This window comes from Leptidea sinapis, chromosome 9 (genome assembly GCF_905404315.1).
Source record: "Leptidea sinapis chromosome 9, ilLepSina1.1, whole genome shotgun sequence".
Lineage (NCBI taxonomy): Eukaryota > Metazoa > Arthropoda > Insecta > Lepidoptera > Pieridae > Leptidea > Leptidea sinapis.
The window spans coordinates 8,658,753-8,686,114 of record NC_066273.1 but is presented as its reverse complement, the minus strand read 5'-3'; the positions used below and the strand labels follow the sequence as shown (position 1 = coordinate 8,686,114).

Here is a 27,362-nt window from a genome sequence, read left to right as displayed (position 1 = left end):
AAATAATAATTGTTCTAACCGCAGCTGTGACATAAAAATGATGCACAGATGTCTAGTATAGACGCTGTTATAAAATAGATACGGCTTATTAACACATAGTTTGTTCTTATAAGGTGTCTTTAGTGGTAGATGCATCTGCAGGCAACCTCGCCTGGTCTAGCGCGAGTTGGTTCCGTTGCGCACGCCGCATGCGCAATTGCGCACACCACACGGTCAGTCAGTCCGCCCGCAGTAGTCGTAGCGCGCGTGCGTCAGTCACACGCTACGAGCCCGCGCCGGTATAAACAAACACTCTTGGGTGTGACACCACCCTTAAAATGTTTGAGTGATAGTGCTAATATTATTTTTGGACTGAGATATTTTATTGAAACATGCATGTAAGTTTTCAACTTGTATTTTGTACAAAATTAATAATTTATCAATGTACTTATACAAACACAATATTGCTTACATTTTTTTTATTCGGAATAATTGCTAATATTATATTAATATAATATTATTTATATGCCTACATGAATTCTACTATTAAAGTTATTATACATAAAACTTCTTATGAATGTTTCATGAACTGGTTTACATATTCATACGACGATACTGTCGAAGGTAACAAAAACTAGTACTTACCTACCTTTGTCTTAACCTTTATTAAGTGTTTTGTATTCATAGCGATATATAGGTGAGGCAACCTTGTGTTTGCAAAAAGCCAATATTTTTTTAGGCACATTCATAGAATCCTTAATGAACGGGTAATATTAATACACAGTTTGTCCAGTTAAGGCGATAGCGAGATCGAAAAGTGGTTTTATTTTAAAAAGGACTTAGAAAATAATATTAAACTCTCAGATTGCCTCTTGTATTTTAAATATGTTGGTGTAAAACTAGTCTTTTATAAGTTAAGATGGTACAAAAAAAATTGCATTCAATTATTTCTATTCTTTTTAATTAATGTACTATTGATACACAATTAAAGGGTAAAAAATACCTCAGTTTATCACTCCTTATTTTTATTCTCGTTCATTTATTTCACATGGCAAAGGCTTTTTTCAAAATCTTGATTTAAAAGAGCGGCAATTAGTTTCTGGCTACTTCTTTTCATTAGCTCAACCCTTTAGGAAGTATCTGTGGATTCAATAGAAAAATTGATATTCATAAGTATCATTTCCGTGACCCACATGAATAAAGTGATTTTGATTTGATTTGATTTTGATTTATTTTTATACTGACATCTAAAATAGGAGATGTTCCTAATTTTATGTTATGAACGTTTGTCAATTCAGAACTAAGTCAATTACGAACCGATTTACAAATTATTTGTTGTAGCAACCGCCTTAAGTTAGAAAAAAATAACCGCATTCGAGCATTGTCTGAAAATTCGAAGAATACATTAAATTAGCTCGTCGGCCTGTTATTAAAAGCTAGTTAAGCTCATTACTCTAATAATAGTCTGACTTGAATACTCTATAAAAACTCACAATTGTTTCTTTTGGATAAATTATACGAACGACTGCTATGTAGGTGGGATGGGTTTTATCGAGGGTTATTTTAAATTTGTCTTTTTAATAATTACGAATGTTGTTTTTGTCGATACCCTGTTTGTTATGAAGATAATGCGATAATAGCAATACGAGTTTTTGAATTGAAAACTTCTTTAGCATCGTTGCTATTTGAAAGTCGATGAAACGAAAAAGCGCGACAGTAAAAAGAGACAGACAGATAAATTTCTACGAAACGTGGGAGACAATATGATAGGAAGTATTATACAGTGTTTTGCTACCAGGCGATCATAGCTGAAGAAGTAATTGTTTTATGCATGACGCGAGTATACCTTAATGTGAGAATAATGAGAATCCACCTACCAGTCTAAAAATGTGAGGGTCCCTTGTACAGGACGTCGGCTAGATTATGGGTACGATAACGGCACCTATTACTACCGTGAAGCAGTAATGTATAAGCATTATTGTGTTTCGGTCTGAAGGGCGCCGTAGCTAGTGAAATTACTAGACAAATGAGATTTTACATTTTATTTCTCAAGGTGACGAGCGCAATTGTAGTGCCGTAGAGAATTTTTGGGGTTATCCAAAAATCCTAAGCAGCACTCACTGCATTGGAATGGGCAGGGCAAATACCATCAGCTGAAACTTCCTGCTCGCCTCGTCCCCTATTGTCATAAATAAAAAAATATCATTATTAAATTTATATTGACAATCGAAAAAACTTAACTGAAAAATAGACGCTTAAGAAATATTTGTGACTAGCTGACCCGGCAAACGTTGTATTGCCATATAAATTGCAGATTTCTTTTCTACTTACTTCACACTTATTTTATATTTTGGATAATTCAAACTATAGTTTTATAAATTATAGCCTATGAGTTATTCTGGTGTGTAAGCTATGTTATTATAAAGTTTCGTCAAAATCCCTTCAGTAGTTTTTGCGTTAAAGAGGTACAAACATACATCCAGACATACAAACTTTCACATTTATAATATTAGTAGGATTCGCACGGAACCCTAACAATATTGTAATAAAGTCAGCTTTACGAGGTTGTTTATAAAACAATGCAGCATTAAGTGTAAGTTTCATACCGCCATAATGTCTTAGATATCATTAGGTAGTTTCTGAGATTGTCAGTCGATACCTCGCGATTAGCATCTCACCGGCCAGTAATTCTATGAAGCCTGATACGTGACACGACAGTATTAAGTTCACGTAGTGTGCATACTTTGGCTACCACATACTTTATAAGGCGTACTACACATGTATCTTAATATATATAAATCCAGTGTCCTGATGTTTGTTTCCAGTGAACTCCTAAACTAATGAATGAATTTTAATGGGGATTACTTAATGGAACGCACGTAGCTCCAACTTGAGAGAGTTTTATTTCGATTTGAGACCTATAATTAATTTTATTTCCAATATTTTTTGTCTGGACATATTTTCTAAGAGAGAATTTATTGACGCATGGTTTGAGAGTTTTGCTGTGAAACGATTTCATTATAACAGCAGGGAGCATATTTTACGAAAGTATTCTTGATTTTATGAAATATTATTATTCATAAAAACAGTATTTTATTTATTACTAGTGGACCCAACAGACGTTGTCCTGTACACACGTTTTAAATTTGCAAAATCTGTCCAGCCGTTAAGAGGAGTTCTTATTTATATGGACGGAGAGAATTATATTATATGGACGGAATTGAGAATCTAAACCAATCTCAAATTCACTGAAACAAACAAAAAAGTCATCAAAATCAGTCCAGCCGTTTAGGAGGTAGTTTAATTGTGAATCTAAACCATTTTCGAATCCACCTGAAGACACACACCAATCTCAAATTCACTGGAACACACAAAAATATCATCAAAATCGGTCCAGCCGTTTAGGAGGTAGTTCAATTGTGAATCTAAACCATTCTCGAATCGAAGCCGTCTAGGAGGAGTTCAGTGACTTACACACGCACACAAGAATTATATATATAAAGATGTACAGCTCAACGTCTGTCGGAACAACTAGGTAGTTGTATTATAGAAACAAAAACTAGGTTTTAACTACCTTTGTATTAACCTTCATTAAGCGTTTTGTATTCATAGCGGTATTCATTGGTGGTGGTAAATTTGGTGATTTATTTTCGCACTGTCCGTTGACTCGGACCCCAGCCGTAACAATTAACTCCATCCCCATATTATATGGCACCAAGCAGTAGTTAGGCTACTGACTCTATTGTGCTTCCACGGAAAGTAAAGTACTTATACCTTTTACCACTAACTGATTATTCACACAATTAACTAACCTAATTGACAATGTAATTTGACTAATAAAGTATGATAAAATGGATTTAATAAAACATACAATAAAATAAATTAAATAAATAAATTTTCACGTTTTTCTTGAACGACAACAAAACGTCGGGTCACATAAATAAGTAATACTCGTGTCTTAAACCAGTCACCAGACTTCAAAAACACTATTCCCAAACAATAGATATAATATGCAGTAAAAAGTATAAAAATCAATCTAATTAATCTAATTCTAGTTATGATTATTGGTCTTTTTGGAGTCGGTGTCAGCCAAGGTAGGTTTGTAAATGGAAATTGTAATGGGACCACACGGGAAGCACCAGCTTCCAAATAAAAAAAGAATAATCCAAATCGGTTATGAAAAAATTATGTTACGGAATGAAAAAAATATCGACGAATTCAGAACTGCCTCCTTTTTTGAAGTCGGTTATAAAACAGATTATAACACACGTGATAATTAAATAACCCTGAATGAAAGTGTTTTAAAAATTATAAATAAGTAATAATCGGTTTGTTCATAAATCTTTACACTAGCCATTAGAGTATTGCCGCTGCGATGTTTACCTGAGCTCATATACAGAGTGGCTTACGTAATGGCGGACCGGCGCGGGCGGCTCACAGCGCAAGGCGGACGGACCCACTGCTCGGAAACGGGAAGTCTTACACTTGCGTGCTTTATCATAATTCTAACACTACCCGCACGTTACATAACGTTGTCTCGAGTTTTAAAAGCTGTTTCCAAACGAAGATATATCGACTTCTGTTTTTGTTTTGCAATCTACTGCCAATTACGTTATCGACCAATAATTTAGTCTAGAGCGGCCGAGAGCTTGAGCGGTGTAACTAAATACGCAGAGGTCAATTAAGTCAGTGGTACAGAGGATACCCAAATACAGTCGAATAATCACTGCTAAATATATTTATAACAACATATAGGGTCTGTGATCAGAATTTTATCGCATATTATACCACATTGATATATAAATAAAATAAACTGACTGTTGGTCTCAAAAAAGGCACTTTCACTTGAAAATAGCTAAGATTTAAATAAGTAACTTTTAAAAAAATTGGTAAATAAATATCTTTTCTCAAACATGTTTTGAAATTTGAGCTTTATTTTGACAACTTTCTTCGAGATAAATTCGAAATTGCTCTACTGTAATAACATTCGAGCAGCTGCCGGCAACATTGTATAAAAATACATATCTGTCGTGTACTTTAAAAATGGAACAAATTTGTACTCCGAAACATGGCAACCAAGGAGGTAACTTATCAAAGATTTTATTTATGCTCGCGTTACACGCATGTAATATAACAGTTTTCCTTCAATGTCCTTAAGCGTAGGCTAGTACAACTCAGGCCCTGATTGGTAACAGCCAATCACAAATAGAAATGTCACTGAATTAAATATAAAGGCATTGCTCCACATACTTATTTGAAGGTCTCCTTATCTATACTTAATATTATAAAGCTGCAGTGTTTGTTTGTTTGTTTGTTTGAACGCGCTAATCTCTGGTACTACTGGTCCGATTTGAATGATTCTTTCAGTTTTGGGTAGTCCATTCATCGAGGAAGGCTATCTTTTTTTTTTCAAAATTAGGGATCCGTAATAAAATTGCTATTTTGTAACACTAGGTGTAAAATCGAAAACCTATTTTTGCGTGCGCTGCAAAAACTATTGACAATAGAACAAAATGATGTACAATATATATATAGGCAATATTTTATTACTTATAAAACTATCGCGTGAATTATACTTTATATGGCAAAACAACGTTTGCCGGGTCAGCTAGTGATAGATATCATTCGCCGTTATAAATTATTATTAACTTTATATGATGGATACACAATGTTAACTTTTTCCAAATATTATTGTACTGACACATTTTTTTTTATTCCAAATAGGGAGGACGTTCAACTGATGGTAATTGATACGCCCTGCCCATTACAATACAGTGCCGCTCAGGATTCTTGAAAATCCCAAAAACTCTGAGCGGCACCACAATTGCGCTCGTCACCTTAAGACATAAAATGTTAAGTCTTATTTGCCCAGTAAATTCACTAGCTACGGCGCCCTTCAGACCGAAACACAGTAGTACTTACACATTACTGCTTCACGGCAGAAACAGGCGCCGTTGTGGTACCCATAATCTAGCCGGCGTCCTGTGCAAAGAAGCTTCCCACTGGTAAACATCTGGCTCGCTTATGATTTTGTTTTGAAAATGGGATCTATTTTACGCAGATAAATTCTACAAAAAAGGTTTAATTATACATTGTATTAGTAACTAAAAATGGGGGAACAGAAAATGAATATAGAAAACGCTTTATGATTTAAGAATATGGAATATTTTCTTACAGCAAAGGAAAAATGTATAAATGTACAGACATAATGGGAAGGCTATAATTATTCATTGTGGGCGATACTCAAAAATGGCGGAATAAAAAATTAATATAGAAAATATATAGATTGATTTATGATTTAAGAAATATTTTACAGTGAATGAGAAATATACAAATGTACAAACATAATATGCTACAGGGACGTTATGATGTCATCGGTTAAAGATAATGTGATCTTAAGATAAACATCGCAAAACAAACATTAATACTTCCATGAATTTTAATTTAAAAGCAAGTCTTCAAACCGATATCAGCTTAAAGAATACGTTAAAAATGCGCTTTTGTTTAGATGAAAACACTTTAGGATGAGTATAAGTAACAGGCATCTTTATAATATTTAAAAAAACAAGGGATAATCCTTAGATAATTTATACGTCTAGATAGAGTCTCTTGCTGTTAGACAACCGATAAAAACAGGCCAGAAATATAACTTTAGGGTGCGTGACAAGCTACGTCTTACACACGCGATTTGTGTTAGTGTGCCTGCATTACTCGAAATAGAGGTTAACTGTCAACCTAAATTTTTTTTCGGCGTATTCACAGCTGTCTCAGGCCATCTAGACATATAAAAGATCTAAGCTTACAAACAGACGACGCTTAAAATGTTCATAGTAGACTATCGTGTGAACTAGTAATCAAATTTACAATATTTCATCAATTGTATGAACGTTAAACAGACGAAATAAGCATGAATAGTTTGCGTCATACAGGCAGTAATACCGGCAGAGTAATAGGAGGACATTACAAAATACTATTGTTTTGTTTACGAGGAACGTGGCCTTAATACAGCCGCGCATCATTGTAGGTACATCACTATTCCCACACTTGCGTACGAAACATAGCTGCTAATATCGCGACTGGGAAAATACGATTTACTGGAGTATGTGTACAATAAAGTTTTGACTCGGTTGTTATTCGGATTATTGTAATATACATTCATTTATCTATTAAATATACTTAGTTCTTGAGAAGAATTTTTAATGTATCTTTAGTTTCCAGTGGGAGGCTTCTTTGCATAGGATGCTGGCTAGATTGTGGGTACCACACAACGGCGCCTATTTCTAATGTGTAAGCATAATTGTGTTTCGGTCTGAAGGGCGCCGTAGCTAGTGAAATTACTGGGCAAATGAGTCTTAACATCTTAAGTCTCAAGTTGAGTAGCGCACTTGTAGTGCAGCTCAAAATTTTTAGATTTCTAAAGAATCCTGAGCATTGTAAAAGGCATCTGAACGTCCTGCTCGTCTCGTCCCTTACTGTCATTTAAAACAAAACAAAGTTTTTTCAATGGTTTAATTTAGGATGTAACGTTGAATAGGTATACGAGAACATACTTATAGTTCCGAGCGTTTTATAACTGGTTGGTGATCCGGATATAAAAATGAATCTATTTCCGAAAGTTCGAGCAAACTTTCGTGACACACTCGTAGTCGCTACGGATTTAAAACAAGTAAACGTTGATACAAATGCATACGCGGAAGTCGGCGCTGTTTCAACGATGGCTTAACACATTATAACTGATTCCCCGTGGCGACAAGTTGACTATTGAAATCGTATTAATTGTCTGAATGTGTTGAAACGTGATGCTCCAACAAAGGACATTGCAAGACAGAAAGAAACAGTCACGAAGTAAACAATTGGTTCAAATTTGTTAAAAGATCATTATTGCACAGGATAAAATCAAAGCTGGCGAACGTGACCGTTTTCCATGTAAATAAAACGAGCTGGTGTGACGTCATCTTCCTGTATGATCCTTTGTAGGGGGTCTGATGGACCTGGTCATCTGGTGCACTTGATTTAATATCATACAGTAGAATATAACGTATTATGTCAGTTTAACCTCTAGTATGCCAACACGCCCCGTGCGCAAGCAGAAGCTACTTGCTGAGCTGTTTTGGCGCCAAACCCGGCGCCGGCCACTTGAGACGTATCCTTTATCTACTTGTGTTTAAAATAGTCGAATCATTATGCGGTTTATATTACGGATTGCTAGAAAAACAAGCTTGGTTATTGTAAACAAAGACGTGATTTATGATAGATTCGTGCTGTGAAAATGGACAACTTCAGTTTACGGAAGATAGAGTGCAACTTGTACAAGACGCGGGATTACTCGATATGTCCGCTTGTAAGTTAGTGTGAATCCGGTAATTAATTATCCATTACTTGGATATTTCCACTATTATGAACAGTAAAGTATGGTCATGTTATTTCAATTCTATTTCCTGTCTTTTTATATATCTTTGTATGGCTCTTGTATGGCAAAGATATTCTATATATACCATTATTAATTGATGATATTATATTTGGAAAATGTAGAGTTGAGTATAATCCGATTTACTTTTTTATTTTTTATTTCTATAAAGAAACTTACAGCTATTTATATTACATAAAGGTATGATACGCGATAAATATTACACTAGCCAAAATAGTTCCTAACGATGCTTATTACATAGTGAAGTTTAAGTACTTATTAAAAATAATTACAAAAAAAAAATACAAAAGTTTAAAGAGCCAATAAATTCACTGATACAAAATAAATAGAACCTTTAGATAACAATTTTTTAACAAACGATACAAAATCGTACATATTAAATCGAAATATGTCTGTGTGGTTATAACAGTCATTGTGTTCTGCAAACTCTGATAAGAAATCTATTCTTACAATAATTAGTCCTAAAAATGGCACTAAAAATATTTGATAGGTGGAGCGATGACCCATTATTGGACATTTGAAGCAAATACGACTAAGTAGGAGTGGAAAGTCAACAAAGTTGTTAATTATTTTGTACAAAAACGTCTCATCTATTATACTATTTATTTAAATTGATTCCGTTTGAATGTCATCTACATAAATAAATCGAGAGGCTGTGGGTTTTTATAGCCGCCGTGTTTGTGCGTATTAAAAAGCACACTCATTCCTCTAAAATTGTTTACCACTAATGACTTTATGCAATGTTGTTATGACAAAATGGTCGGTATGTTTTGCGCAGTAAACCTCAAGCCTTAACGATGCCCATTACAATGTTGTAAGGCACTGTGGGTGCTATAATAAACCCTAAACCATTCATTATGTGTGGAGTTATCCAAATTGATATAATTACTTGGTCACTCCGGACTTATAAAACTTAGACAATTTGAAAATACTTCCGAGAAACAAGGAGTCGAATCATTTTTGTATTAACTTTGATGGTAAGAGTGACTGTCCTGTTTTTGGTAATCTATTGTAATTTGTTCTTAGAATTATTCTTTGCTTAACTCTCCGAAACGTACAGTAATCAAACAGATTTGTTTTCTTATTAGTTTAAAGAATAATTTTTCCAATATACGATAATTTATATTTAAATACATTTAATTCTTTAATAATTTTCAAGAAATAATTTATATTATTTAAACACGACTCATATATTGAATGCAGAACCTTACAAACTAATTTGTTATGTATATTACAGCCATTGTAAAATACTCTATTTGATTGAAAAGAGTTGCCGTTGAGTTTGTTGTCTGTTCTTCTCACGAGCTCTACTTTTTACGAACATGTGATTAATTCAGTAATTTAAAATAAATATTTATAGTGCCGAATCAAAAGCGCTTAGCTTCAGCCTAATTGAATAAAGTTTATTTGAGTTTGACTTCTTAGATCATTTAAACGTCTAGATAGACTATGACAGCTGCAGACAAAAATTGAGTTTAGAGTTAACCTCTATTTAGAACAAATCACGCAAACTAACACAAAGTATCACATAAATCGCGAGTGCAAGACGTAGCTTGTCACGCACACGAAACTAATATTCCTGGCCTGTTTTTATCACTTGTCTAACAGCAAGAGACTCTATCTAGACGTATAAATTATCTAAGACGATAATTTTACATGTATCAAAATCAGATTTAAAGTAAACAAATATTCCAATATACAACATGGTATGTTTAGTTGTTTGTTCATATATGACAACTGCCTAATATGGTGGGTTGCGCCATTCTCCTAACATACAGCAATCATTAATCGCTTTAGGTCTGATAATATATTAATGAGAACAACGTAGATTCCTTATTTGATATCTTAAGTTTTAATCAGTCAAATAATTTACATATTATTATGAATGTAGCCTTATATTTATGTACATACTAGCTGATGCCCGCGTCCGCGTAGATCAAGGGTTTTAAAAGTAATAAGCAAGTTTTGAATTGAAGATTATCTCATGTACTATTCCAGTTCCGGTTCCCGTTTTCGCTCCCGTTCCCAACATATTATATAAATCTTATTTTGAGGAAGATTGCTATGGCAAACGAAACCTACTATTGGTAGAGTTACAAATCCCGCGAGAACCATGGATTTTTCCGGGATAAAATGTAGCCTATGTCCTTTCCCAAGCTCTAGTCTATCGCTGTACTAAATTTCATCAAAATCGGTTCAGTAGCTCCGGTTACAAAAAAAAAACTAACATTCACATTTAATATATTAGTAGGAATCATATACGTTTCATTTTTTTAAGAAAGGGTTATTTAGAATTTATTCAAACACTTGTATCGCAATGTTGCCAAGTTAATTGTTTTTATTACTTTATTACATAACCAAATCTAACAATCAAATACACCAGTATAAAATATTTCAAAACTAGGGAAACCGTTTCATTTCCTGTTCGTATCTGATCGATGTCTGTACATCACCGCGCTACAAACTTTACATCTTACATAATATTGAAAGGTGGGATGGTGTCCATCATTCACACGCGTACATACTACAAGCTTCGATCGGCTCACAACTATATCCCATGACTTTTTTTTATGACATTAAGGGACGAGACGAGCAGGTGGTTCAGCTGATGGTTGGGTTGGGTTGAGATGGGGCTGATGGTCAATATATGTCCTGCCAATAACAATGCAGTGCCTACAATTGCGCTCGTCACCTTGAGGCATAAGATGTTAAGTTTCATTTGCCCAGTAATTTTACTAGCTTCGGCGCCCTTCAGACCCAAACGCAATAATGCCTACACTTTACTGCTTCACGGCAGAAATAGGCGCCGTTGTGGAACCCATAATCTAGCCGGCTGTGCAAAAGAGCCTCCCACTTGATAAATATGGCTGTATGTTCTCGAACCCTTTGCCTGTCCTAATAATGGACGAAGAAACAAAAAACCATATGGTACAGAAACGTAACGCCATCTTGCCGTAACCGACTTCGTTGCATTATTGTCCAGTTACCTCGTAGTCGCGCCTAAAGAAGTTTTCCTTCAAAACCCACTAATTAAAGGAAATTTGTGTTTAATAACTATAATATCATAGAAGTATTAAGACATTTTATGAGTGACTTAAAAGGCAGATAAAATCGAATAACATCTTAATCGTTGAAAAACGATTATTGCGTAAAGAGAAAGTAATGAGTGATTTACTGATTGGTGGTACTTTATAGCTTTTTATAACAAAATGTAACCGCTTCAATTAACGATCTACGATTAACGATATAAAATTATTTTATAACATAACTATTAACGCTCTTATATAAGAGAACTAGCCGTTCCCGCCCGCTTCGCTGTGCGAATTTTAATACAAATAAACCTTATATATGTATGTCTCAGAAACTTATTCCTACAACCCTATCTACGTGTTGAGGGATAAAACTTTATTATGCTTATAATTAATACATCTGGTTTGTGGGGGAAAATCCAGGAAGCTGGGAAAATTTTGAAAGCTGGCTATTTGTTATCACTTAATCTAACTTAAAAATAATACAGCTATGTAGAAACTGTCGCAGTAAGATGGAACCCGGCTTAAAACAGACGCACGGAAAGAAAGTGGATCTTACTTAATACACCCATTGGAACTTCAAACATTCCCTTAAACAGTTCATTCGCCATACTATGTTTTCTCAGTAACACAAATATTGAATATTTAGTGTTAATATTAAAATTTAATAATAATTCAATATTTATATAAAACACTTTTTAAGTAATTAAAACGTGTGTAATTGTAACTTTTGTTTTTACATTAGATTTTTGCGTAAAAGTTACATTTTTATTATTATTTAACAGCCGTTTTCAATAACCTTTCTATCTTTAGTTTAACTTCCTAGACGTAGACAAATCTATCCTTTTACACTTTCATTTCAATAACCTATTGACAGATAGTATTGGACTATAACTATATTGGTCAAAACTATGGATAGATAAGATCTTGTCATAAAATGGTTACAGCAATGTATCCGTAAGTTAAACTAAGGGTAGATAGGTTATTGAAAACGGCCATTAGATAACCCGAATTTTTAAGACCTTTCCTGATCGCCTTTTCATGGGGACTGCTAATAATAAAAATGTATATCTATTACGCAAAAATAATAATAACTAATTTAAAAACAATGATACAACTACACGCGTTTTAATCCTTTCAACAGTGTTTTTATTTTTACGTTGCCAATGATTTGAACCATTTTTTGTATTTGGTCATAAAAACGTCTGTCGGGTCAGCTAGTTATCTAAACTCTTAAACAGTTCTACGAATAAATTAATATATAAATATATTTTCTTACGTATTAAGTCTTATTCCGTCCCAATGATTTAGTAAATTCGTGCTGAATATGTAACTAATGCATCACAAGAAAGACACAGATCCTCTTAAACATTTAACTGTTTTTAAATTTATTTTTAAAAGCTCAAACTCGGCTATAGACGTTGTTTATGCTTCTGTTAACATTCGTGACGCCTTTCATTTCCTCATTCCGTGTTTAGATAAAACAAAAGCTTGATTTATAACCAAATCTGTTGCTTCATGCGGAGTTTTGTATTTCATTAGTCGCTCTGCTATTCGTTTTAACAATATTGTTGATAAGTTTTTTTTTACGAAAATAAGGGATGAGACGGGCAGGACGTTCAGTTGAGGGTAATTGATACGCTCAGGACGATTCCCATTTAATTTTTTCCCATTAATTTCAAATCCCGCGGGATTTGAAATTAAAATTCACGTCGAACAGCTATAACTACACCAATAGTAAGCTTAGTTTGCCATAGCAATTTTTCTTTGAAATCAGATTCATATAATATGTTGGGAACGTGAGCGAAAACGGGAACGGGAACATGAATAAGATATGAGATGTTCAATTCCAAACTCGCTTATTATTTTTTAAAACCCTTTATCTACGCGGGCATTAGTTAGGCTACCATAAAAAGTGTTGAAACTTCAAAATTTCACACCAAAGCCAACCCTATTACGTTAATCAGTAACCCATTTAGAGTGCAATCAATTATGCAAGATACGCATTAACGCTGATTCAATCTATTGCGTAGGTACGTAATATCTGTCGGAGCATCGGCCCCACTTCGTGACCCCAGGGCGTCCTCACTTCACCTCAATTAAAACCCATACACGATCACTCGAGCTCGTTATACATTGTGCTGACTTACCGAGTCCAAAGCCCCGCCCAAATCACCACTTTCTCCCGTGGACTTATTTAAAATCGTCTCCAATACGTGATTGACGTTCCATTGTAGTCTTACATAATCCTATTTGATATGCCGTCATTCAAATACTTAAAAAGATTATGTTTTGTTGATTTGTAATGATGTATTTTGTACCCTTGCCATTTGATCGTTGGGCAATTGACGGCCGTAACCTATGTACTAACAGATTAGATTGTATTGATTCTCTCCTTTCATGACTTAAGCGCTTATTACACTTCACTGAATTAAGTCCTCTCAATTCAGGCGCTCCTGAATTTAGACGAGTATAATCGCATTCAGCAAACTAGCATCCTAAATTCAGAAATAATGATGGTTTCTGACTGACTGAATCTTTTAGAAGCCTCATTAGAAACGCATTTAGGAAGGTCCCTCGTGGCTCTTCGTTCGTGGAGGACGAATCTAATTATTATGTTTTGTTTTCCCGAATAAAAGTAACAGCCCAATAAGTTTCAGAGATATTTTTTATCAGCAGGCGTTGGGATTTTAAAGAACTGAATTTTGAATCTTGATATGAATTTTCTGTTGCAGTAAATCTTAGTGTTACGAACAATCTTTTGCAATAAAACTGTCTCGTAGGGTAGTATCGTATCAATTGACCAACTCTGCTCTTGATAAACGATTCGAACTTTTTATTTCGCAAAATGAAATCGGATGTAGATTCATTTACAAAGAATCCATTATAGCCCATGATTTCAAAGAACTGTTTGTGTTTTGAACGAGTTGTTAATTAACACGAGCTGTGTAACTTCTGTGTTGGTTCTAATTGAAACATTTGTAACATAAACTGCTTACAATTTGTAGCCCTTCGTTATCTAAGACTTCATTAAAATAGGCTTAGGGTTTAACCGACTTCAAAAAAGAAGTAGGTCCTTAATTCGTCCGTATGTTTGTTACTTTGAGAACTTTCGACTGGGTGAACCGATTTTGATAATCCTTTTTTTATTTGAAAGCTGGTGCTTATCGTGTGCTCCCATTGCAATGGTCCAGATAATCGTAACTCGAATTAGATTAATTTATTACATTGTATAAAAATGCGCAATTATTTTTATACCTTCTAGCGCGGATATATCTATTGTTTTTGAAGTCGGTTGTTTCCATTTCATAATAATTTTGTTTTATTGATTACTTTCCTGTTTTCTAATTCACTCATTGAAGAATTTTTACACTAGTAAGATATCTTAACTTAGGACCAAGATACACATGCCTATAATTACATGCTTATCCCTACTTAATATTATAAATGTGAATGTAAGTTTGTTTGTTAGGCATTCACGCTTAAACCACCGAATTTATTTAGATAAAATTTAGTACAGAGATAAAGCTTGATAAAGGACAAAGGCTACCTTTAATTGCAAAGAAATAAATGGAGGGGTTGAAATAGGGGATCGCAGTTTGTATGGAAATTCGTCATTAGCGAAGATAAAACCATGAAACTTTGTATTAAGGCACTTGAAGAGAAATAATTTATAAATATTTGTTCGAGCATTTTTGAAACTGACCTACATGGGGATCAAGTAGAAGGTTAAAGTTCACAGGGAAATACTATTAAAGATACTGTCCACAGTGGCAAGGGATATCCGCTGTATCATAGAAGAGCGCTGCCAGCAGCGGAAAGAGCAATTTGTATGTGTATTATTTGAAAAGTATCCGAAAAGATAAAGAAAATTGCCCAAAGTAACTATTCAACGCGGACGAATTCACGGGTAAAAGCTAGTAGCCTATATTGTTAAGATTCAGTGATTCACTTATGCAATAAGGAAGCAACTTCTATATTTATAGTATCTCAAATTTAAAAGGAATTCCTCGTATGCAGTTTTTATTGGATCGTCGTGTCGAAGATACAACAGGGATGCAGTAAGAAGGTCAACGACCTGAATACCCAGACACTGATTCGGTTCTGAATGCATTATTTTGATTCAACGCAATCCTACATCATTCCCAATCGAGAATTCCACGCTTGATGTCTTCCTTGGTAGGGGCCCTGCTCTCTCCAAGATTTATGAGCGTGCTTCTATTATATTTGTTTGAGTTGCTTTATTTGTATTCGTTGTAATTATGTTCAGTTTAATCTTTGAATGTAACGTTTCGTTGATCTCTTATTGTTGATTGATATTGCCGTGTTTTCAAATTCAAATATTTTTATTCAAAATAGGATGTGACATCACTTATTGAATGTCTAAAAACTACCACCCATTCCAAAATGAATGCCTCAGGACTGGGCCCAACAAACTCAGCGGGCTTTTTTTTTTTCATCAAAAAATATGTCGACAAAGTAATATTGTACAATTAACCTTTACCACGCAAACGTTTTTTAACAATTCTTTTGAATAACGTAATACTTTTGTTTTGAACATTTACTGGGATCTTGTTGTAAAGGCATATAGTAGGCATTATAAGCTTATGTCTGTTCCTGTTGTTAACATTATGGTTATGACAGTTTCTTTAGACGCATGTATTGACAGTTCTGCTGAAACAATTTAATTAAAACAACAGGAAGCATCACGAAATAATTCTTGATGTTGTGAAATATTATTGTCGAAATCATAAAAAAAAAACAGTATTTTATTTATTAAGTACAGAACAACGTCTGTCGGGTCAGGTAGTAATATATAAACTTGCCATGTGATCGAAAACAGTTACAAATCTGTTTGCTTTGTCAAAATATAGTGTCTTAAATAATAGGATGTTTAAAAAGCAGTGACGACATCGTTCTTTTGTGCCTTTGCACTTCGGGTGTTTTATCAATCGGCAATCAAGAGTTTTCACCAAGATGAATCGACAAGTATTAAGTTTATGTGGCACCACTTCAACACAATGGCAGAAGATATGTCTCGGCATTCATTACTCTTGAACCGAATGGCGACCTTTTGGTAGATGTCTCCTCGATAACAGACTGAGATTGTGTAAGCTTTCTTTTTCTATTTTTAAAGAACAATAAACATTATTTCGTGCGAGGAGATTTGAGAGTCAATTTCCGAATATGTAAATATCGGGGTTGAGCAGGTTATCAACTGTAAAGTAGATCCTGTAGACACAACCTGAGAGTTGAACAAGACATACAAAATTTATCAACGATACGTCACTCGAACGGATGGCTCAGTGGAAGAGCGCTCGCACGGAACTCGAAAGATTTGAGTCCCTTTTGTTTTCAAATTTGATTTGTGTTATTAATCCCAAAAGTGAAGGTTATCACATTAAAAAAACAATGTATCAATGTTATTTTTGGATTATTTCCTCAATGATATATAGTTTATAGCTAATACACCAATTCAAATTCAAATATTTTATTCAAAATAGGATATGACATCACTTATTGAAAGTCAAAAACTACCACCCATGCCAAAATGAATGCGTCAGACCTGAGAAGAACGGGCGCAACAAACTCGGCGGGCTTTTTTATCTATAAAATATGTTTACAAAGTAATATTGTGCGATTAAACTTACTAATTTAATAGCCTGAGGGCGGTCACTCCATTCCCAATCTGTGGTATCATTAAGAAAGTCATTATGTTATAGTAACCTTTACCACGCAAACGTTTTGTTAACAATTCTTTTGAATAACGTAATACTTTGGTTTTAAACATTTTCTGGGATCTTGTTGTAAAAGCATATACATCGCCTCACAAAAGACTTACTAGCCCGACTAGTGTTAACATTATGATTATGACAGTTTCTAGCAAATTCACTTATGTGCCTATGTACATACATACTACTTCCTAATATTCGAATATTCATACGAGAAAGCTCAATACAAATAATGATATAACCGGTTAAAGCGCCGAAACAAAGCATAAATTGATTAAATTGCTGTCTATTAGATTCCATTTGAGGTCGAGTTCGTTGCTTACAATCACGGACATTCCAGATGAATCATGCCCTAATTGTCCAGCTTTCTGAGAACCTGTAACTTGTGTGTTGCAGATTGTGTAGGTACCGTACCGTACCGTTCATAATTGACGATTGCTCCACTTTTGTGGTATTTCAGCGCCTCTCGATTGATTGATTACCACCGTCGCAACACTACGTAATAGTGTTCTTATTAAAAATTATTTTTAAAGGTGATCTTTATGGATAAACTTTATAAAGTAATTGCTAATCATGAGCATTGCTAGCCTTTGGTTCTACACGATTCACTTTTTTTATAACAGTAAGTGACGAGACGAGCACTGAGCAGGACGTTCAGCTGATGTTAATTGATACGCACTGCCCATAACAATGCAGTGCCGCTCAGGATTCTTAAGAAACCGCAAAAATTTTAAGCGGCACTACAATTGCGCTCGTCGCCTTAGGACATAAGATGTTAAGTGTCATTTGCCCAGTAATTTCACTAGTTACGGCGCCCTTAAGATCGAAACACAATAGCGTTTACACATTACCGCTTCTCGGCAGAAATAGCCGGTTTCCTGTGCAAAGGAGGCTCCCACTGGCAATTCCTTCATAATATTTCTAATTTCGGACTTTGTACCGGGCGCGACTGTCTAGTTCAAATCTTAACTCACCTCATTAGTTTAGTCCATTATAATATATAATATTAATAAATAATTATACCTTTAATATGTTCATAATTTACCCCATCCCCAGGCATTGGTCCTTCGAGCCGGATAATATTATTACTAATATAGTCTTTATTATATTACATTAACCAGGTTCACAGAAACCCCTGAGAGTTTGAATGTTCCTTCCCTTTCTTTTATAATGCCATACACATGTATGACTTATGAAAATAATATGATCACGTATCTATATCACAACATAGCACACAACTAACATAGTTATGTAACACCCCAAAGTCGCCTACTTAATATAATTGTTGACTTGCAAACTCTCTTTTTTAGATCTAATCATGTCAGCGATACTTGAAGTCTAATGAAGGGCGTCAACATATTACGTAACAAAAGCGAAAGGCACTTCCAACTCAAACATATTATCGTTTCTTATATGACTTAGCAAACCCTCAATTGTACACATTACTAGGAAATATTCGAACCGAGACAGGCGACTAACGAATGCGAATACCTTAGATTAAGGATTGGTCTCTAGATACCGCACTATCTAAGAACTAAAGCTTTTTTTATTGCGGCAACTATTAGATGCTTGTGTGCGTGGCATCTTGACACTCAATGGCATCTTTAAAAATTTTAACATACGCTTCGTGTTATTTTTCATTGAAATTAATAAAATACAAAGTACTTACTGATGATATGTGATCCCAGTGTCTTTCTTTATTCTTGTAGTATTATTTTTACAAAGTTTTACTACGCATTCCGGCAATTTTAGTTCCAATTAACAGAGCATGTGGCACGTCAACGTCACACATTGTCCGAAACTGGCTCGAGTACGCCCACTAAGGCTTAGTATTAGCTGCCGCACTTTGCGAGTACGCCTGCGGTATCTAGTTGGAGCGCACCGGAGACCTATCCTTAATCTAAGGCGAATACATAGATATGGAATGTGTAATATCTCCTAACTGTTTGCGGTATTAAGAATTATCAACTGCTTAATGGCGGCCGTCGTCACTCGTACAAACTGAGATATTTTTTTTATGAAAATTAGGTAAGAGACGAGCAGGACGTTCAGCTGATCGTAATTGATACGCCCTGCCCATTAGAATGCAATGGCGCTTTTTTTTTTTTGAAAAACCTCAACAATTCTGAGCAGCACTACAACTGCGCTCGTCACCTTGAGACATTATTTGTTAAATCTCGTTTGCCCAGTCATTTCACCAGCTACGACGCCCTTCAGACTGAAACACAGTAATACTTACACATTACTCCTTCACGACAGAAATGGGTGCTGCTGTGCTACCCATAATCTAGCCGGCATACATAAAGGAGCCTCCCACTGGATTTTTTTTTCGTATTATATTTGGTATGGTATGGTAGGGTGGGTATGAACCCCATTTATAATATTTGAAGTACAACATTGTAAGTAATGCGCGTGAGTTATTATTTGAGGCTACATTCAGTAGGTCAGTGCAGGCGCGTCCAGTGAAACGGGCCATAAATATTATTTATATATAAGTAGAGCCATAGAGCACGACACACGCCACTATCTATGTTTTGTGACAGACCGTCCGTTATCTAACAACTTAACTCGACGTGCCCACTTCTGAAGTAAACATTTGACTTAGAAAGTGCAGTTCCGTGTAACTCGACCGTAGATAACATTTTTGTGTCTATTTGTAATGGCCCGGATTCCTGGTACTTAGATTTAGAATAGAAATAACCCACTGGCGCCCGATAGTGAACAAACAATTGCATTGCAAACCCTTAAGAAAAACTTAAAATCAGGTTTATCTTAACATAATAAACAAATACTTTACAGCCCTCGTTTATGATAAGAGTCACAGTTCAGCACAAATAGTTTGTTAACTCACTAATTATACTATAAAATATATTATTTTTAATTAGATAATTTAAACATCTAGATAGAGTATCTTGATGTAAGACAACCGATAAAAACAGGCCAGGGATATCACTTTGGTGTGCGTGATAAGCTACGTCTTACACTCGCGATTTGTATGACACTTTGTGTATGTATGCGTAAATTGCTCTACACGATTTTTTCGACGTTTTCACAGCTGTCATCGTCTATCTAGATGTATTAATGATCTAAGTATTTATAGATAACACAGCTCCAACCTATGCCGAACTCAGGGGCGTGCATTGGTTTTTTAGAAACGTAGGCACTGTAGATCTAACTTTTTTTATGACAATAAGGGACGAGACGGGCAGGACGTACAGCTGATGGTAATTGATACACCCTGCCCATTACAATGCAGTGCCGCTCAGGATTCTTGAACAACCTAAAAATTTCTGAGAGGCACTACAGCTGCGCTCGTCACCTTGAGACATAAGATGTTAAGTCTCATTTGCGCAGTAATTTCACTAGCTACGGCGCCCTTCAGACCGACACACAGTAGTGCTTACCCATTACTGCTTCACGGCACTGGTAACTAGTCGTAGTTGCGCTTTAGTCCGACAGTATGACATAAGTTGTATGAAACGCTGCTTGCTTCGTATATGCTATATATATATACTGCCTACCGTAGGTAGTAAATTAACTTTAACACTAGTGCTATATTTATTTAGGTTCATAACGAGGTAGGCACTGCCTAATTGCCTGTTTGATACGCACGCCCCTGACTGGACTAGTTAGACATTGCGACAATTTTAAACAAACACGATTAATGAAAAATTGTGTCACGAAATCGTCGATAAGTGCTAACAGACTCTTTATCAACAATAAACAAACAATGTTAACTATCCAAAAGTAATCATATGTTGACACAACCCGGCCCGGGCCCGACTTGTGTAAGTGAAACACGCGTGCATGCTGTTATCAGTTATCTGGACTAACAATAATAAATTCAAATTCAAATATTTTATTCAAAATAGGATGTGACATCGCTTATTGAAAGTCAAAAACTACCACCCATTCCAAAACGAATGCCTCAGGCCTGAAAAGAAAGAACGGGCGCAACAAACTCAGCGGGCTTTTTTTTTCATCGATAAAATATGTTTACAAAGTAATATTGTGCAATTAAACTTACTATTTAATAGCCTGAGGGCGGTCACTCCATTCCCAATCTGTGGTATCATTAAGAAAGTTATTTATGTTATAGTAACCTTTACTACACAAACGTTTTTTAACAATTCTTTTGAATAACGTAATACTTTTGTTTTGAACATTTTCTGGGATCTTGTTGTAAAGGCATATACATCGCCCCACAAAAGACTTGCAAACTCGACTTAGACTCGTAGTAGGCATTATAAGCTTATGTCTGTTCCTGGTGTTAACATTATGGTTATGACAGTTTCTAGCAAATTCACTTATGTGCCTATGTATGTATGTTACATTACATTATCAAGAATATATTGAGAAGCAACTGTCAAGATGTTAATTTCTTTGAATTTTGCTCTCAATGATTCCTTAGGGCCTAGGTTATAAATAGCGCGAATAGCCCTTTTCTGCAGCACAATTATTGTATTAATATTAATTATACTAGTGGACCCGACAAACGTCGTCCTGTACCTACACACGTCTTAAATTTGAAAACTCGGTCCAGCCGTTAGGAGGAGTTCACTAACACACATACACATGGGCAGGAGATTTATATTATATGGACGGAATTCAGAATCTAAACCAATCTCAAATTCCCTGGAACACACAAAACAACCATCAAAATCGGTCCAGCCGTTTTGGAAGTAGTTCAATTGTGAATCTAAAACATTCTCGATTCCACCTGAAGACACACAGAAAGTTTCACTTAATCGGTCCAGCCGCTTAGGAGAAGTTCAGTTACAACAGACGCACAAAAGAAATATATAAATTAAGATATATATATATATATATATTTTATTATTTAAAAAATTGTTTTCTTTTCATAGATGACTACCGTAACTACCAATGTAGGTGCGGCTTACTGGTATACGTTGGCACTCGCTTTAATTGAGGTGGCTATCACAAGAAATCGCCAAAATAGCGCATAATTGTAACTATTCCTTGACGGTTTATATAAAGCTTATATTTTAACAAAAAATAATTATATATCTACGGAATATGAGAAGAAAATTAATTTTATTTTAATTTCTATTCTTTATCGACAGTGCAAAAAAATTAACAAAATAACCCTAACTTTTACAGTTGGAGCCATGTTAAACATTCAATCTAGATAAAAATTTAACGAAAATTCATTAATTGTACACCAATAACTAATTAACATGACATAGTTTTGTAAAGAAAATTGTATTATGTTTGTAATAAATTAAAATTTCTTCTAATTCTGACTTAAAACTATGGCGATCTTGTGCGAAAGAGGTAACCTAGCTCCTCTCGATTTCTCAAGGCTATCGGCTGGGTCCCCAACCTTAAATAAAATAATATGAAATAAATGTCAATTGAAATAATTTTGAACTTCACTCCGACACAAGTTGCAGTCAAGCTCGTAACCTACTGATAACATCTTGAGCGTGTCAAGAACTTTTTGTGCCCAAACCCATCAGTCCGTCGGTCTCGAATTCAAGACCTCAAATTAAAGTCTCATCGAGCTGTAAAAACGTTAACATCCAAGTGTAAATGACGTTTTAAATGAAAATTTTAGCACCCGTTGTTGTTGTTGGTATTTTTATTGTTATTGGATGTTTCGGAAACATTTTAACATTTAACTCTGTCTTTCGCGAAATGCTTTTTACATGTTATTATTTCCTGATGATAAGATAATCTTAACAATCATTGTTAATTAACACAATACAAATAATTGTTTGACACAAAAATTCTAGCTCAAAAATAGGCACTGCCTGTAGGTACCTACAATAAACATAATTTATAATAATATCAAACTGTACATGTACTGGGATTTGAACCCGGGTTTCGTATCTTCTGCGTTCATAATCACTAACCACTGAACTAAGAAGTCGTTTTATATCTAACTAGCTAATTCATAAAAAAATATTTCGTAAAATATGATCCCTGTTTTTATAATAAAATGGTTTGACAGCAGAACTGTATGCGTCAATAAATTCTCTCATAGAAAAGATAAAGAAATAAAAACTGTCCTATCTCCCAAGTTGGCCTAAACTGCACTCCATGAAGTAATCCTCATTAAAATCGGTTCATTAGTTTAGGAGTTCACTGGATTTTAGTATAAATATAAAGATAAAAAATCATTATTCTTGATTTGTAGTCTTTGTAAGCTTATCAAATCCAAATAAGGTCAAATATTTTGAACGCAAATATAAAAATATAACTAATATAAAAATAATATTATTGTAATTCACATTTTTTTTGTGGCTAAAATATCATCATAATGAAGTTATCCCAATTAAAATCCGTTCATTAGTTTAGGAATTCACTGGAAACAAACATCAGGACACTGGATTTATATATACTTATTAAGATTTAAAAGCCAACGTTGCTTATTCGAATTACTGCTATATTGTTCATCACAAACGGTGCTGACTCAATACTTGCATTGCGCGAAGGTTACAATGCCGCATAGTCAAAGTAAAAAATAAAATATCTACTTAATGCAATCTTTGTTATAAGTTTGAGTGAAGGTTTATTGCAAATATAATATATATTATTTATTTAAAATGAGCCACTGAGAGCCGTTATTGTATAATATTAATAAGTACAGCTACGACTTGATTCGGACTTGACTCAGATTAAGGATTGGTCTCCGCTGCGCTCCAATTAGATACCTATTATATGTATTTTTTTTTTATGAAAATAAGGGACGAGACGAGCAGGACGTTCAACTGATTGTAATTGATACGCCCTGCCCATTACAATGCAGTACTGCTCAGGATTCTTGAAAAACCCCAAAACTTCTGAGCGGCAGTACAACTGCACTCGTTATGACATAAGTTGTCAAGTCTCATTTGCTCAGTAATATCACTAGCTACGGCGTCCTTCAGACCGAAACACAGTAATGCTTACACATTACTGTTTCACGGAAAAAGTAGGCGCCGTTGTGGTACCCATAATCTAGCCGGCATCCTGTACAAAGGAGCCTCCCATTGGCTAAATTTTTTTCTATCATTATGCTATGTGCGTGGCATCTTGACACTCAATGGCATCTTTCGAAATTTGTAACATACGCTTCGTGTTATTGTACATTGAAATTAATAAAATACAAAATACTTACTGATGATATGTGATCCCAGTGTCTTTCTTAATTAATTACTTTATACTTTATATACTTTTATAATTAAGTCTCAGCAACTGTTCAGGCTTTAGTTTTATTTGAAAGTGGCTCTGTCGTAAATTCTACTACTCCCCATCTGAATATCTATGATCGGACAGCCTGTGACTATAGATTATGATTATTTTATAGCAATTACAATCACAGTACAATATTGTTTATTTTATTAAAAAGAGCGCAAAAAGAGAATGCTGGGCGAGTTTGTTGCGCCGCTTCTTCTCTTTCAGAGCGCCATTTGTTGCCGAAGCGATAGTAGTATTAGAAACGACATCAAAAAGAATTCTAATAGAATCAATTTCGATAAAATAAATGCCTTTAATGGTATCGATTTACACAGCTTGTACATAACCTGATATAATACTTGTGGTCAAACAATAGAATTTGCAATTTTACCTTAATATTTCATATGGTGTAATTTCACTGTGGATTAAATTCGTAAATACAAATATATATAGTCAAGTAGATAAGTTGTAATGCCAACTATGGTGAATTAAACAAACTCGGGTTAAGGTTATATGCGTTATAATCAAATGCATTATAAGTACGTCAGTTAATAGCAATATTACGTTAAATGGGCGTTTATTCTCACGGTGTCTGCTACCTTATTGTACAGGAGCATTGTCTTGGTCACGCTACGCCGCGGCCGCGTGAGGCGTTCGGGAAGTCTCCCTCAGGACTCAGCATGTTATTAGAATTTAGATTACCATCTATTCTCACAATTGCACTCCAATGAACCGTGATATCCGTCGCTTAGCTTACCTTGCATGTATATTATTATGTTTTACTGTTTATTATGACGTTTCGTTGTTTTTTCAAAAACACAGCAAAAATAATGCTTTGAGACTTCATTGCGCCGTTTTTTCTCTAGTGGCGATCATTGTTTCTGAAGCGGTGGTAGTGTGTGGTGTGAAGGGTTAACAGGAAAAAAAGAAACATGTGTGTAATTCACACGTGGTAGAAGTGAAACTTTCAAAAATTTTGTCTTCAAGATAATGAGACGAATGTCGATGAGAAAATCTCGCGTCATACATAAGACAATCTCTTCTTCAACGATGAGCGCTTGGTACCAAAACACTGTATGATGCCACGTATCACATTTTCTCCCACGTTAAATCTTATGAATTTATGTGTCTGTCTCTTTTTACTGTCGCTTCAAATTATTTTTAAAAACCGAGACGTGTAAAGTGTTCTATCTCATTCTCTCGCCGGCTGAATCCTGTACATATACCTGTCTGTGTCTCTTTTGTCTCGCTTTTTCGTTTCATCGAGTTTCAATCACAACGATTCTAAAGAAGTTTCAGTTTAATTCTGTTATAATTATGGCGATTACATATTTGGCTTTAGCGCCATTGCTATCTTTTTCTGATATTGAGGTAAAAGTGATAAGATACGCGTATGAATATTAAAAACATTGCGAATGCCTGACCTTGCTTGACCTCAAAAAATTCTGAATCAAAAAAATTCTATTTAAAAGTAGTTTCAGGTTGTAAAATAGCGAAGTATTTTGTAACAGAATGTTTACACATGCAAAAGTGAGTGTTCGTGATTGTATGTAATGTCTTAAGGCCTCTGGCGTAAGGCTGGAGTACCCCATACATCATAGTGTGCCTCCAGGCCGGTGTTTACTTCAGTGTACGGAAATATTTCCTTATACAATTCTAAACTCTACAATTTATATACATTGTGTGTTCTAAACGATTGGAATCCTTATAATCGGATAATCATTACCGGTTAGATTATGGGTACCACAACGGCGCCTATTTCTGCCATAAAGCAGTAATGTGTAAACATTATTGTGTTTCGGTCTGAAGGGCAGTAGTTCATTAGTTTATCGCGAACAGCCAGACAGATAGACGCGGTGGAGGACTTTGTTTTATAATATGTAGTGATTATCTGTGTGTATATCATTATTAATAAAAGTGCAAAAATATAAACTACTTTCTGATCAACAAGAAAGCAAACTATTTTCACTGTAAAGTGTTTTTTTTTATGACAATAAGGGACGAGACGAGCAGGACGTTCAGGATTCTGGAAAACGCAAAAATTTTGAGCGGCACTACAATTGCGCTCGTCACCTTGAGACATAAGATGTTAAGTCTCATTTGCCCAGTAATTTCACTAGCCGTAGCTAGTCACATACGGCCGTTTTCAATAACGTATCTCTAGTTACTGATACCGTGTTATCACCGTTTGATGACAAGATCTAATCTATCCATAGTTATGTCCAATATAGTTATAGTCCCCAATGCTTTATGTCGACGGGTTATTGAAATGTAAGTAAGAGTAAAATGATAGATTTGTCTACCTTTAGTAAGTTAAAATAAGGATAGATAGGTTATTGAAAATGGCCGTTCCACTAAAAAATACTATCACCTGAACGTCCTGCTCGTCTCGTCCGTTATTATCCGAGCCCAAACAAGCGTTAGGTAACCCTGGTGTTATGTGATCACTTCACTATATCTTACACTCTGTTGGAATACGAGAGGCATCACCGGAGTGTTGCCAGCCTTTCGTTCACCCTGTATTCTCGTAGTAATTTTAGCCTTAGAGATGTTTCTGTGATTGCTTTGGCTGCTCGCCAAGTCTGAGTCTTCCCGTGCTTGTTAAAATAAACTTTCCGTTTAATAGTTGAAGCAATGATTAGGTAACCACTATCAAGTTAAAGTGACTTATTTATGCTTAGATATAATAGCACTAGTATACTTTCAGAATCAATTCGAGTTAGTAAGTCTTTTGTGGGGCGATGTATATGCTTTTACAACAAGATCCCAGAAATAACCAGAACAAAAGTATTACGTTATTCAAAAGAATTGTTAAAAAGTGTTTATATGGTAAAGGTTACTAAAGCATTAATGACTTTCTTAATGATTTCACAGATTGGGAATGGAGTGACCGCCGGCTATTAAATTTAATTGTACAATATTACTTTGTAAACATATTTTTTGATCAAAAAAAAAAGTCCGCTAAGTTTGTTGCGCCCATTCTCTAAGGTCTGAGGCATTCGTTTTGGTATG

General features: G+C 34.9%; 1 protein-coding gene across 3 annotated transcripts in view; it reads left to right on the top strand.

Moving 5' to 3' along the window:
* LOC126966218 (uncharacterized) overlaps positions 1-27,362 on the top strand; it is a 229,257-nt gene that overhangs the window by 191,262 nt on the left and 10,633 nt on the right. The window contains exon 1 of one of the 3 annotated variants that reach the window (XM_050810164.1): positions 233-377. The exons of the other annotated variants lie outside the window; for them this stretch is intronic. Coding sequence (XP_050666121.1) covers positions 372-377 — 6 coding nt within the window. The 5' untranslated portion in view covers positions 233-371. Of the gene's footprint in view, positions 1-232; positions 378-27,362 lie in introns of those variants that run through there. 3 annotated transcript variants of the gene reach the window in all.